The sequence below is a fragment of the Manacus candei genome, unplaced genomic scaffold, assembly GCF_025592945.1.
Source record: "Manacus candei isolate 608988 ecotype Guabito, Panama unplaced genomic scaffold, ASM2559294v1 h1tg000078l, whole genome shotgun sequence".
Classification (NCBI taxonomy): domain Eukaryota; kingdom Metazoa; phylum Chordata; class Aves; order Passeriformes; family Pipridae; genus Manacus; species Manacus candei.
Genome location: NW_026138126.1, coordinates 1038424 through 1051945, shown reverse-complemented (window position 1 = coordinate 1051945; position 13522 = coordinate 1038424). Strand labels below are relative to the sequence as shown.

At 57.2% G+C, this 13522-nt stretch overlaps 3 protein-coding genes across 7 annotated transcripts in view; 2 read left to right on the top strand and 1 right to left on the bottom strand.

The window, feature by feature from the left end:
* The window catches only part of RFX2 (regulatory factor X2), a 64544-nt gene extending 59484 nt beyond the window's left edge, over nt 1-5060 (top strand). For all 4 annotated transcript variants that reach the window (XM_051810622.1, XM_051810621.1, XM_051810620.1 and 1 more), the window contains 3 exons: nt 478-631; nt 2678-2720; nt 2851-5060. In XM_051810622.1, the coding sequence (XP_051666582.1) occupies nt 478-631; nt 2678-2720; nt 2851-2957 (304 nt within the window). In that variant the 3' untranslated portion in view covers nt 2958-5060. The remainder of the gene's footprint in view (nt 1-477; nt 632-2677; nt 2721-2850) is intronic.
* A 2206-nt stretch (nt 5061-7266) lies between these two features.
* LOC127481415 (la-related protein 6-like) lies at nt 7267-9637 on the top strand. The gene is made up of 3 exons (XM_051810700.1): nt 7267-7433; nt 7729-7939; nt 8432-9637. Exons 1-3 carry the CDS (start codon nt 7267-7269, stop codon nt 9434-9436), a joined length of 1383 nt encoding a protein of 460 aa, XP_051666660.1. The 3' UTR covers nt 9437-9637.
* Nucleotides 9638-11107: 1470 nt separating this feature from the next.
* Nucleotides 11108-13469, bottom strand: IFI30 (IFI30 lysosomal thiol reductase). 2 transcript variants are annotated; one of them, XM_051810736.1, is made up of 8 exons: nt 13306-13469; nt 12920-12947; nt 12056-12235; nt 11904-11978; nt 11734-11829; nt 11468-11620; nt 11319-11387; nt 11108-11235 (listed from the first exon to the last, which is right to left on the bottom strand). In XM_051810736.1, the coding sequence occupies exons 1-8, from the start codon at nt 13452-13454 to the stop codon at nt 11170-11172; spliced, it is 816 nt and encodes a 271-aa protein (XP_051666696.1). In that variant the 5' UTR covers nt 13455-13469; the 3' UTR covers nt 11108-11169. The 2 variants fall into 2 exon arrangements, with proteins under 2 accessions (XP_051666696.1, XP_051666697.1); XM_051810737.1 differs by lacking the exon at nt 13306-13469 and having other exon boundaries at nt 12920-13112.
* Between the last annotated feature and the right edge of the window lie 53 nt (nt 13470-13522).

Genomic DNA, 13522 nt, shown 5'->3' with positions numbered 1-13522 from the left:
CCAAGGTCACGTTCTTTAACCGTAAAACTGTGGTTAACTGTGGCTCTGGTACGGAAGGAAGTGTTGTGTCTCCTGTGTCCTTTCAGGACAGGGATAGAATCATTAAGGTTGGAAAAGACTTCCAAGATCAAGACCAAATCCTGCCATGCCCAAATAGGACAAGATGCTCCATCAACTTATTTCTTAAAGTGATTTGATACTCTTGGGTTAGAGGCAGAAGGGAATAAAAGTTGGAAAAGACTTCCAAGACCATCAAGCCCAACCTTTGACCAAATCCCACCATGCCCAAATAGGACAGGATGCTCCATCAACTTATTTATTAAAGCAGTTTGACACTCTTGAGTTAGAGGCAGAAACAATCCCACAGGGGCAGAAATAATCCCACAGTACCTTCAGGGTCCAGAATTCAGGGTGAAGAATCAGACGTGACACAAGTGCGAAACATGACCCAAATGTTGTTTCCCGGCCATATTCCAGCTCCATGGTGATCCGGGACCTCACCCTGCGCAGCGCCGCCAGCTTTGGGTCCTTCCACCTGATCCGCCTGCTCTATGACGAGTACATGTTCTACCTAGTGGAGCATCGTGTGGCCCAGGCGACCGGGGAGACACCGATCGCCGTCATGGGAGAGGTGAGAGTCCTTCATTCCCCAGAAACAAACCCAAACTAAGCAGCACCTAAAGAATCAGAGAATCAGCCAGATTGGAAAAGACCTCTGAGATCATCGGGTCCAACCCATGACCCAACATCACCTTGTCACCCAGACCATGGCACTGATGCCACATCCAGGCTGTCCTTAAACACCTCCAGGGATGGTGACTCCACCCCCTCCGTGGGCAGCCCATTCCAATGCCCAATCACCCTTTATGTGAAGAACTTCTTCCTGATGTCCAACCTAAACCTCCCCTGGTGCAGCCTGAGGCTATGTCCTGTTGCTCTATTGCTAGAAGAGCCCCACACCCCCCCAGTTCCCCCTCCTGGCAGGGAGTTGCAGAGAGTGAGGAGGTCTCCCCTGAGCCTCCTCCTCTCCAGGCTGAGTCCCCCCAGCTCCCTCAGCCTCTCCTCACAGCATTTGTGCTCCAAACCCTTCACCAGCCTTGTTGCCCTTCTTTGGACCCACTCCAGCCCCTCCATGGCCTTCCTGAACCGAGGGGCCCAGAGCTGGACACAGCACTCGAGGTGTGGCCTCACCAGAGACACACTTGGTTCACAAACCACACAGTGTCCTCAACATGTTTCATAACCAAAGGATTTGCTGAGTTGTTTTGAGTGTCTGGCACAAGGATGGAGCTCCTGGAGCATCTTCCATGAGCTGGTGGATTGTGGAGCAGCTGGGCTTTGGAGGCCTGGAGGAGGGAGGAAAAGGATCTCCCTCTTTCTCTCCATAACCTGTGGAGAGAACCCTGACTTTGGGATTCCTGCCATCAAACACTAAGTGAAGCAAAAAGGTCCAAAAGTTCCTTTCAGTAATTGAATTTCTTCAGGCCTCTGCAAGTTCCAGTGTTACATGCACAGTCACACTCTCTGTTTTTGAGGTGAAGAAGAGAAATTATGGGTTGTTTGTGCTGTTTGTGAGGGTTTGGGTTTCTTTTTGTTCATCAGTCAGGCAGCAACTGGTGCCTGGCTTGCAGGCAAGTCCTGTTCTGCCTAGCTGGGGCCACATCCAGTTTTTCCCTCTGAAATGCAGAGTTAAAAGCCCCAGCTGAACCTGTGACAGCAATATAGAAACTACTGTGAGATTAAAACTGAGCTCATTTGCTCCTTGAAGCTCATGCTGTTTTCTTCCTTCCAGGGAGCTCATGTGGGGAGCCAGGCAAACCAAAGCCTTTCCCTTCCCCTCCCACGCTGCTGCTCCAACTGCAGCGCTCTGAGTTCCCACTATTCCCTCTGAGTTCCCACTGTTCCTTGCAAAACCTCTGCCTTTACTGATATTAAAGGAACATGAAAGACTTCCTGCAAAACCCAGCTGTGGGAGGCTTTCCTCCCTCAGTTTTTTCCTTCATTAAACCCTTGCAATATTCCTGTTCTCCAGGAGGAGGCTGATTCTTCCCAGCAAAGGAGGAGGAATTGTGTACTTCCATTTCCACTGAGCTTTCTCTGGAGCTCTCCTCAGCTTCTGCTGCTGCCCACCTTTCCATGACTTTTCAGCATTATTTTTGTAGCAATTTGGTGTTTCAGACCTTGTCATTGAGAGAGACAACACGTCTCCAGAACCACAGGTACCCTCAGCTCTCTGGTTCCAGTTGGCACCGTGGCCTCACACACCACACGCTCTCTGACATGACTGCAAAGGCTTTGCAGAGAGATGGAGTGAAGGGAGAGCAGGAGAGGGGCATTGCCCAAAAGATGCAAAAGGCTGGAGAAAAAGCGCATCCTTTGCACTCTGACATCACCTGGGAGATGGAAAAATTTCTCCCTCTGGTCTAGAGCTTGATACTCCCCTGGATTGGGGGGGAAGGGGTAGTTTAAATGGCAACAAGAGGCTTTCCCCTCCCCCCCCCCAAACATGTGGTTGGTTTTGCTTTCTGCTCTCCATCACCAGCACTGCTGATGCTCATGGTCTCTCCTGGGCACTTAAGCTCTTTGTTGGAACTGTTTGGTGACTGAGGCCATTGAGCAGGTCTGGCACTTTGGGTCTGCAAAGCCTCACTGACCTTGTAACTCCCTTTTCTTTCAGTTTGGTGACCTCACATCCCTGTCTCCAACACTGCTGGACAAAGGTACACGAGGGAAGTCCTCTGGGTCAGGGTGGGAGGGGGATCTTTGTGCTGGCTCTTCCAGCCTGCTCTGCTGGGAAAAAGCTCCCCTTCCCTCTGGTCCCCTCTCTGATGCTGAGCCATGTCCTTGCAGATGACATCAGTGAGCTGGGCTCTGAGGTGGACACAGACCGGGCCGTGGGGGAGCCACTGGTGAAGCGGGAGCGCAGCGACCCCGGCCACTCCCTGCAGGAGATCTGAGCCAGGCACACAGCTCCTCTCCAGCTGGACAAAGACATCCAGAGCCAGGTTGGATGGTCCCAAGCCTGAGCCTCCCCAGATCTGCGTTCTTAGTGCCTCTTAGTTTCTCTTCCATGTTTACTTGTGTTCGAGGATGGATCCCAGCGCCAGGGCAGGCGCTGGGATGGGGCTGGTTTGGCCACCCTCTTCCCTCCAATGTGGCTGCTGTCTGGAGGGAGAAGCTCCAGAGTCTGCTCCCAAGGGATGGAAGCCTCCGTGGTCAGCAGCAGATTGGATGTGCCTGGCTGGGAGAGCCTGTCCTCCCTCCCCAGCCAGAGTGAGACAGACAAGTGAGGCTTTCTCCTTCAGGGAAGGTGGTTTGGGTTCCTTCCTCACTTCTCAGACTTCACTGTGATACAAACTTGAACCAATCAGTGCCCGAGAGGAAGGAAAAATACCTGACGCTTCCCCTGCAGCCTTTCCAGACAAGCTGTCCTGGCTCTGGCTTTGCCAAATCACTTGCACCGCAGAGGACAGGACAGTTGGTCTCTCTTGTACCCACTCCAGGCTGCACATCCCTCTGATCCTGATGGACACAGGAGTGCTCTGGGACTACAGGACGAGCATTCCCACCTGCTCCCATGTCTCCCCAGCTTGGCATTTCACCACTGATCCCTGAATGCTCCCGGGACACCGTCAGGCCAACTCAAGATACCAAAGGACTCCAAGGAAGTGGCAGCCGGTTGCAGAGTGTGTTCACTGCCTGTGGGCAATCCTGTGACAATCCCATGGCACCCCTATCCCCCAGGGTGCCCAGGCAGAGGGGCACTGGCCCCACGTCCTGGGGTGTGTGAAATTCCCACTCCATGTCCAGCTGTAATGCTGAAGGAGGTGCAGCCGTGTCCGGAGCAGGGTGAGGGGATGTGACCACAGTGCCTTAGCATGGGCCATGTTCCTGCTTCCCCCTAGCTCCAGGAGAGCCAGCACAGCTAAGACTGATCCAACAGCTCATCTCATGTCATGAGGGGCTGTCATGGACCCAGGGGAGCTCAGCACTCTGGTGACATTTCCCCTCTCTAAATCCCTTTGCCTTTTCCCGGTGGCTCCTGTGGGGCTGAGCCAGGGGAGCTCAGTAGGGTCTCTTCTCCCTTTCCATGTCCTGTGGGGTCTGTGCTGAGGTGGATTACACTGGGATGATGTGGACTGCACTGGGGTGTTGTGGGCTACAGGGCAGAGGAGGGGGGGGGTATCATCAAGCTAAACTGCAAAAACAAGGCCCCGGGGCAAATCTTTCTGTGAATAAAGGCCGTGTCATAAGTAGCTTTTATTATTATGGTTTCTAATGATGCAGTATTTGGTGTGAGCTTTTCCAGGGGTCTCGTGTACATTTGCATAGCAGAGTATATTCTGTCCAAATCTCTTTATTTCCTCGTTCCCAGTAGTACTAAGGTAGCTGTGACACTTTAAAACACATTAGAAATGGCCAGTGAAACCAAAGTGTGTGTAGTGGCACATTTTCCCTCTGACTGTCCCGTGCTATTATCATTGTCTGTGAGCGTCTCATATGGAAATGGAGTGAAATGAGAGAAGGAGAGAAGTGAGAAAGGCAAATTTAAATGTAAATAACAACCAGAACTCCTGGAGTCAGAGTCCAGTGTTTTGGATCCTGCTGATGAGATAAGAGGGTTCAAAAAAACAGCTGAGCAACCAAGTCTTAACTCCCCTGTTCCCACTGAGGGTGGTGGGAAGTTCAGCTGGAACATTGGCTCTTTCACCAAGGGACCCCAACCTGCAAACAAGATGCTCTGGAGATCTGCAGCACCATGTGAGGAGTCTGGGGAACCACCTAAACCCCATGCACAGAATTCCAAGCCTAACCTGAATAGCAATAAACATGTATCCAATGCTCAGGCCTGTACAAGGAGTGTTGTGGTCCCATTTCTTCTGTGTTCCCTGAGAGGAGATATCAGGAGATGCTGCAGCACTTTGGAGAGATGCAAGGAGCTGCACAGTGCAGGGTATTTACAGCAGTTTTGGGCAGGGATCCTGTGTCTGCAGGAAGGCAGGATCCCCATGGAGCAGCAGCTGCTGTGTAGGGATAACTCCCCATTACACTCCCAAAGGGGAGGAGAGGCTGAGGGATCAAGCTGAGCATTGGGCCGTAGGAAGCATGTTTTAATTATGCTTCCAGACTAAGTGAAAGGATGGGAACAGCGAGACAGGGATGTGACAAGTGCTGGATCATTCCTGTTCAGATCCCTCAGGAGGGGGAAGGTTTAGCCTCAGCCTCTCACCCTTGTGCTCTTGCTTCCCCCTCCCTCTGGGTTATGCCCAGTCTTGCAGGGGTGGCTGGACCAGCCAGAGTCTCTTCCTTTGGATACTGAGCCTCAGGGCTGGAAGCAGGGGGTTATTTCCCCCAGGGGAACTGGGCAGCACCTCCCGACCCTGAGCTGCAGGTGGAGAGCAAACACAGCTCAAAATACTCCTCACAGTACACACAGCCCCCCATCCTCAGCCTACCTCTGGCTCCATCACCCCTCCAAGGTGGGCAAATCCACAGAGATTTCAACATAAGCATCCCAGGACTTTCTCTTCCATCTCTTCCCAACCAGCAGAGAATGCCAGGAGGTGGCAGGAGAAGGGGAGATGGCAGGGATTGACACCAACCCCAGAGAAATCAGAGGGGTGCAACGTTCCAGAAGCAGTTGGACATTGCCAGTCCCTATGACTCATCCCAAAAGGATGAGCTTCAAGCTGCACAGTGCAGCACAGCCCAGGGATTTATCAGGAGCAGCCCTGCATGGGGAAGCTGCAAGGCCACCAGCCTGGGAGATGCTGCTGGTCTGGTGACAGCCAGGACATCATGGAGAACTTCAACATGTACGTGCAGGCAGGATGAGCCTTGGGCTTGCCTCCTGTTTGTCCCCAAGGGAATGTGTCCCTTGACTGGGGTGGGTTTAGCTTCATGGTCTGGCACTGGCACACCTGGATTTTACCCACAGCCTTGGCTGTGCCTCACTGAGGCATCAGAGAACAGGCACCTACATCTGGAGAGCCTCTGGGACACAGGCACTTGCAAAGTGAGATGATACAAAGTTCTCCAAATGGAAACCAAAACGCATTTGAAACCAGGCGCCAGAGGCACCTTCTGTTCTTTACTTGCTATTTCTCTTTCGTTCGGACTGAAACAGCATCTTGCCTTGTGCCAGAAGAGTCCTTGGCTGGTCCATGTGGTCACAGGGCACAGAAACATCACCCAAAGCCCTGTCTGGACCCACAAGTGAGGGTCAGCTGGGCCGGGCTCCCAGCATCAACCCTGCCAGTGACACTTCCAAGTTTTCAAGCCCTGGCATCATTCCCAGCCCAGTATCACCCCCCTACCTGCCCCAGCCCCTGCTGCTCTGACCCCCCTGTTCTCATCCCCATGTGTCCTCACCCTCCCACCCTGCCCAACACGGGGCTCAAACCAGTGATGTTTCATCCCAGAGCTCCTTCCCCATTGTCCTGAAGCCCTGGGCCATCCTCCCCCCCCTCCTGCCCACACCCTGCCCACACCCTGCCCCATTCCTGGGGCTCTCCTACTCCCTCACTGGGGTGGGAGGTGTTTCTGAAGGGAGAAGGACCTTTGCCAGTCACTCTGGCAGCACTGAGAGCCAAAATCGATGTCCTGGGCTGAATCTTCCTCCCTCCACCTCCCCATGGCTGTTCCTGATCGTGCACAAGGCAGAGAAACTGAGGCAATGCCCGAGAGGCCTCGTGGCATCAATTCACTGTCCCCCTGGGTACCAGAGGGGACAGATTCTGCTGCCCCTGTTCCTGCTGCCCCTGGCCTGGCTCTACAGCCGAGGCAGGAGGAGCCTGGTTGGTCCCAGGGCTCAGCTGGGGCAGTTTAACCACAAACAGGTTTCACCTGGAGCCGATGGGTCTGGGGGCAGATCCACAACCACCCCTACAACTCATTCAGGGTGGTTATGCTTATAAACCCACAGCCTCCCCACAGCAGGGGTTCCCTCTCTCTTTCCTTTTTTTTTTTTTTAATTTTTTTTTTAAATTTTTTTTGTATTTAATTTTTTTGGCTTTGTGTTTTGGGAGCCTCAGTTTGGAGCTGGGGAGAGTTGGGATCTGCTGCCTCTGGGTATCTGGAATGTACTGCTAAGTCTTTCTACCCTTCCCAGTGCTGCCAAGCAGGTAAGGAGACAACACCCAGCTGTCTCCACTCCCCCTTCCCTGGGCTGGGCTTGGGGGCTGCAGCCCCGAGCAGGGTTCAGGTGACGGTCAGGATGTGTCCCAGCGCTGTCCTTCTCCTGTGTAATGTCCTAGATAAAGGACAATGTCATCATGCAGCTCAGGGGTGGCCTCAGGGCTCGATTCCCGGCCCAGATGCAACACTCCAGGGCCGGTGCAAGGAAATTCCTTCCTGGCACAGCACCTCTTCCCCCCGCGGAGCCGCTCACTCGCCCTGCTCAGCCAGGAGGACGCCTTGGAGAGCTTCGACGGGTACGTGGTGTTGGGATGTGCAGGGGGGGCTGAGCCCTGGTCTTTCCCTATGTTTATCCCCAAGGGAATGTGTCCCTTGGCTGGAACGTGTTTAAGTTCATGGTCTGGCTCTCCCAGCCTGGGGAGGCTTGCAGGGGACAGGCTGGTGTTGTTCCCTGTAGCCAGGGCAAAGCGGGTGGCCCTGGGTGTCCCTGGTGCCTCTACTCTCCCACCGTCGTGGCTGAGCCCTTGGGGACACTTTGCATGTCCCAAAGGCACCACCCACCTCACACCTGTGTCCCCACAGCTCTGCCAGAAGGGTCCGTGACCCGAGTGATGCTTTGGGCTCTGATCTGCTGGACCGCAGCTGCTCCCTCCCCGACCCGCAGCTGGTCCGCAGGATCGTGTCTCAGGTGGAATTCTACCTGTCCGATGAGAACCTGGCCAGGGACGCTTTCCTCCTGAAACACGTCCAGAAGAACAAGATGGGCTTTGTCAGCATCAAACTATTGACATCCTTCAAGAAGGTAGGGAACCTGGGGAGGAGTGGGAAGGGTGGAAGATGTCCAGGTGTGCTCTGCTGTCTCCAGTGGAGTGTACAGGGAGGTCCAGACTCCCCTCAGGCTGTTCCTGGCAAAGCCCCGATGATGCAGAGCGGGCTTCTCTCTCTGACTTCAATGCCCTGCAGGGAGGGTGGCTGGGGGAGCAGTGAACAGTCCCCAAACCACCCCTGGGGCTGGATTCACCCATGACTCCCCCAGGCTGCTTTAAGATCATCTCTTAAGCAAAAAACCCAGGCAAGTGCTGGTGGTGTGACATATGGGGAAGCTGAGGTTTACTGCCACAGCCCCGAGGACACTGGGGACTTCCTGCAGACCCCAAGGCCGCTCATGTGGAAGGGGGACATTGCCTTGCCGTGATTTTGTGTTGATAAGGTTGCAGCCTGCCTGGATGATGGGTTTAGGGTGGTCCCTGCCTGAGAAGATCACAGGCATGCAGCAGCCCCCTCTCTCCCCCAGGTGAAGTACCTGACACGTGACTGGCAGCTCACGCTCTATGCCCTGAAATTCTCGGAGCTGCTGGAGGTGAACAAGGAGGGCACCAAAGTGAGGCGCCGGGTGCCCATCCCTGAGGCCCTGCTGAGCATCCCCCCCAGCAAACTGCTGCTGGCCTGGGAGCTGCAGCCCCGGGAGCAGGACCCACTGCTGCTGCCACTGCTCCAGGAGAACTTCCTGGAGATCATCCTGAGGATGTTCAGCCCCTTCGGAGCCATTGCGTCCATCCGCGTCCTGCGGCCAGGCCGAAAGCTGCCCTCGGACGTGAGGAGATACTCAGCCAAGTTCCCCGAGCTGCTGAGCAGATGCTGTGCCCTGGTGGAGTACGAGAGCCTGGACAGCGCCTGTAGGGCCTTCGAGGACCTCGGTCACCGTGACAGTGACAGTGGCATCAAGGTGGTCCGGCTGTGCGGGAAGGGGAACAGGAGGAAACCTGGGGAAGAGAGGCAGGTGGTGGAGGAGCTGGTGGATCAGCCAGGCTGGAAGGTGCAGGGAGCTGCCCTGAGCCTCCCCTACAGCCACGAGGACTCCCTGCTCTGCAGCTCTCCAGGGTCAGATGATGCCTCAGGGCCGCTGTCCCTTCTTCTGAACGAGAACCCCGTGGCACCTGCCTGGCCTGGCAGCAACTTCAAGCCTGGGAATTTCAGCGCCTTCACTGGATCACTCCTCACCAGCAGCAAGGTTTTCCCTCCTCTTGGGCTGGGCTTGGGAACCAGCAGCTGCTACAGCCCCCGCAGCAGCACCAAGAGCCCCTGCAGTGGCTGGGGGGGCACCACGGGTGCCTGGGGACCCTGGAGCAGAAGCCCCTCTCCTGATATTGAACCTCCTCCAGGAAATCCCCTGACACCAAAGTGGGTGTCTAAGCCCCTCAGCCTGTGGGATGGGGTCCTTCACCTGCCCCACAGCCCCGATGACACGAAAGGCTTTGGCAGCAGCTTTGGGAGCGGAGAGCTTGTCCTCCGGCGCTGAGGCTCCTTTGCATTTGGGGTTGAGGCTTGTTATTTTCTTTCTTTTCCCTCCTTCTCTCGAGCAGAAGATTTCTCCGTGGCCCCAAGAGCTGTGGGCGCTGGCAGTGCAGCTGCTCCAGGGGACGGAAGTTTTGGGACAAGGACGATGCTCGAGGTGAGAGGCTGAGCAGCAGCAGGAGTTGTGCTGTGCTCATGCCAGTGGGACTGTTCTTGCCTGGGGCCCAGAGTTAGGATGGGGTCCAGGTTTTGGATGGGAAATGGGCAAATAAAGAGAGATGAATTTTCCAGGCACTCTCTGGCTGGTGGTGTGATTTTTTTTTTTTTTTTTTTTTTTAATTATACCTTTTTCCCCCCTTCCTGGTCTTGCTGCTGCCTGAGCTGCAGACAAGGGCAGGAGGGTCCCTGTCTGCCTCCCTTGTCATTCTTGGGGGGGGGACATTGGTGGGTAGGTGTGCTGCAGGTGGGGTCTTGGTGTGCCCAGGGCAGGTGGCACAGCTTGGCTCAACCTGAGAGGGACAGGACTGGTGGTTGTTGGTCACCTCTGCTCCTGCCCCCACCAGAGCATCCTCTGGCTGCAGCGCTCAGGTTGGACCCCACCTCAGGACTAGAAGAGTTTGGGGAGCCCCAAGGGCTGAAGGACTCAAGGGGCCCAAGGACCATGTATTGGGAGCTGCTGTGGCGGCAGGGCCACGGTTCCTTCTGCCTGGCTGAGCTCCCTGGCATCTCCCAGGATGGGGCTCACTGTGTCCTCCCTGCCCCAAGAGCTCCTCTTGGAGAGGGGAAGAGTTAGGGGGAGATGGAGTGCCCCTGACCCCCTACAGGTAGCTCTTGAGGGCTGCCTGTGCAAGTGCCTTTGGTCTGCTCCCAGAGCTGGGATGTCCTCAGGATTAGTAGATGAGTCCCACACCTGGAGTGCTGTGATGGACAGTCCTGGCTGTTCAGGAGAGGTGGGTAGGGCTGGAGAGGGGAAGGTGTCACCCTTTGTGAGGGAGAGGATTGAAACAGTCCCCACAGTTGGGGATGATGTGGTTGGGAGCCTCTGGGTGAGGATGAAAGGGGTGGAAAACGAGCACAGGCTGCAGTAGGAGATGGTGTCCATCTCCCAGCACTGAGGATTTTTCCGTAGGTAGTGAGGAGAACTCTCTGGACTGGGAGTCCTTGTCCTTACGGTGGATTTCAGTTTCCCAGCCCCCAGCTGGAAATGGCCTCCTGCTGTGGCCAGCAGGTCTGGGAAATTCCTCAAGTTTGTGGGAGAGAACTTCTTGTCTCAAGTACTCAGGGAGCCATCAGGAAAGACACTGTCCTAGATTTGCTGGTTGGGAATGGAGAAGGACTGGTAGGAGCTGGGATGGTCTTGGCCCACAGAGCTGCTGAAATGGTTAATGTGTAAGGAGAAAGAAGGACATCAGAGCTGCTTCCCAGGGCTTGGAGAGAGCAAATGTTCTGTTCCTTAGGGAGGGGTGTAGCAGATTTCCATGGAAATCTTGAAGGGGCTCCTTTGTGATCCCCAGGAGCAGGTGATTCCCTGGCAGAGCCAGGCACATCCTGTCACATGCCCTGGGTGCAGGAAGAGGGCAGTCCCATTGCCCTGATGCCCAGCTCCCTCCCCCTTGCACCACGGTGGGGCAGGACCACCCGCTGCCTGCTCCCCCCAAAACACCACTCCAGATACTTGTTTTTTTCCAAAAAATATCCTTTTTATTGGCCTCTCCCTTGGTGCTCCCACAACGTCCCTCAGCGCCTGCAGCCCAGTGGGATCTTCGGGGCCTTTGAGCTCCCACAGACTTCAGGCTTCTCCCCCTGCCAGAGAGTGGCCAGTAGAGGCCCAGCAGGGACAGGGACATGTCCCCAAGCCCCACTGTCCCCCCAGATCCCTGTCCCACCTGGTAGAGGTGGCAAACCAGTCCCAGCAGCGAGGCCTCTGCCTGTGCCTGCAGCTCATCTGTGTGCTTCTGTGGGGGGAGATGGGGCTGCTCAGGGGGGTCCCCACGGTGCCCCAGCCCTGCCTGGCACACTGGTCCCCCCACCATACCCCATTGATGACAATCCAGGGCACAAACTGGTGTGGGGGGTCGAGTGCCTCAGTCAGTTGGGCGTTTTGGTGCATCAGGGCCATCCCTGTGTCCCCCTGCACGCAGGCGGCGATACGGCCCCTGTCCAGCTCTGGGGCATAGATCTGCAGGCACTGCCAGGAGAGGGGACACACGGGGCACTCAGGGGGACAGGGATGTCCCTATAGGGCATGAGACACAGGGACATCCCCACAGCAGGGCATGAGGGACGGGGGAGGGGACATACAGCCTCCAGGTTCTTGGTGATGGAGCTGCCCGACTCCAGGCAGAAGATGATGGGGAAGTAGGTGCTGAAGTTCTTGGCCTCGTGCATCAGGCAGGCCTATGGGAACAGAGTGGGTGGTACGGGGCCACTGGACCCCCCCATGCCAGCACCATGGGAACAGGGACCATCACCTCGATCATGTTGCCCAAACACTCCTCGGGGCCGTGCTGGCACTGGAAGTCCCACTTCCCGCTGACGTTCCTCTCCTGCGAGACCAACCGGTCTGAGCGGGGCCGGTGGCACCGGGGCGAGTGCCCGCGGCACCGGCTCGGCCAGATCCTACCTGGGCATTGCCATAGGGCACCAAGGTGATGTTCAGCATCTCCGAGGGCAGCAGCAGCCAGGTGGGGAAGAGCTTCAGGACCAGGAACTCACGGCACGCTGGGCACAGGCTTTCATAGTACAGGCTCAGCTCCACCGGGGCAGCCGCGGGGCGAGGGAGGTTGGGGCAGCGGTTCTCCACCTGCGTGCGGGGAGGTTTTGGGGTGCACAGGGGGGATACAGCTGCAGACCCCCAATATTTGCAGGGGGCAAAGCTCCTGAGGTGTGGGGCAGAAGGGGGATGAGGGTGTGCAGGGCTAGAGGGAAGTGAGAGCGGCCAGGGGCCTCAGGCAGCCGCAGGATCCTGTGAGTGGCCGAAACCCAGCGCTGGGGTTTTCCACGAGAACTTCCCCAAACTGTTTCAGAGGAAAACAAATTTAGGCCAGGACACGCCTGGGTGGGGGTACAGCCCTGCACCCACTGCCGGGTGGTGGCTGCAGCCCCGCGGGGCTCACAGGGCACTGCCAGAGCCACCGTCACACAGTTGTCACCGCCTGGGGCTGTTCGCGGCAGGAACAAGCTGAAAAGCCGTTTTATGCTTAAAAAGTAGAAGTGCCGGAGGCGGACAGGGAGGGTCCAGGGTCAGGGTCCGGCTGGAGCACAGCAATTCCCCAGGGATGCCGGTGTGGCACGGGAGCTCTGAGTATCCCCGCGCTGTGCCCACCTGTGCCACAGCAGCGCTCGGAGCCGCCACTGGCTCCAGGTACCGTGGCCAGGTGATGCCCCAACCCCGTCCTCATCCCGGCCGCCGGGCAGGCAGGACACGTCCCCACGTGTGGGATGACCCTCCCCTGCGTGGGGCAGCCCTGACACCCGCGGCTCTGACCTGGCAGGCGACGGCGATCTCCGGCGAGCTGCACCAGAGGTGGGCAGGGCGGTCACAGCCGGGGGCCACCCCGAGCCCCGGGGCCACCAGGGCCACCAGGGCCACGAGCGCCAGGGCAGGCAGCGGCACCATGGGGGCCATGGGGACGCCGGGGTGACGCGGAAGCGAGCCCGTCCCAGCAAGGACTTTTAAAGCTCGGCTGCGCCCGCCTCCCTGCGCCCTTCCTGCCCTTCCCGCCTCTGCGGTGACGCTGCCGCCTCACGTGGGGCTCCGGCCACCCCGTCCCTGCTGTCCCCCCGGGGCTGAGCTGGAGCTCCGGGGTCACAGCCCCGCCAGCCGCTGCTGCTTCCCCGCGGGCTGCGACGCGTCTGGGGCTGAAACCCGACCTGGGGCAGCCCACGCCTGGTGTTTCCCGAGCAGGGAAGGGGCTGGATCCCTGCCGAGCCCCCGCGCAGCCCCCCCGGGGCGGTGCTGGTGCTGGAGCCCCCCGGGGGTGGCAGCTCCGGGTACAGGAAGGGGGTGCTGCCCAAGCCATCCCCTGAGCCCAGCTCCGGGGCTGAGTGCGGAGGAACCTCGCATTTCCCCGCTGTTTAGAGACGCCTT

What these genes read in the sequence shown, in the direction of transcription:
- LOC127481415 (XM_051810700.1), top strand. Translation starts at nt 7,267, where the DNA reads ATGTCATCATGCAGCTCAGGGGTGGCCTCAGGGCTCGATTCCCGGCCC. An exon ending in GCCTTGGAGAGCTTCGACGG is followed by an intron (nt 7,434 to 7,728) that starts GTACGTGGTGTT and finishes CAGCTCTGCCAG; the next exon opens with AAGGGTCCGTGACCCGAGTG. An exon ending in TATTGACATCCTTCAAGAAG is followed by an intron (nt 7,940 to 8,431) that starts GTAGGGAACCTG and finishes TCTCTCCCCCAG; the next exon opens with GTGAAGTACCTGACACGTGA.
- IFI30 (XM_051810736.1), bottom strand. Translation starts at nt 13,454, where the DNA reads ATGGCTTGGGCAGCACCCCCTTCCTGTACCCGGAGCTGCCACCCCCGG. An exon ending in TGCCCTATGGCAATGCCCAG is followed by an intron (nt 11,979 to 12,055) that starts GTAGGATCTGGC and finishes TTGGTCTCGCAG; the next exon opens with GAGAGGAACGTCAGCGGGAA. An exon ending in GTTTGGGCAACATGATCGAG is followed by an intron (nt 11,830 to 11,903) that starts GTGATGGTCCCT and finishes CTGTTCCCATAG; the next exon opens with GCCTGCCTGATGCACGAGGC.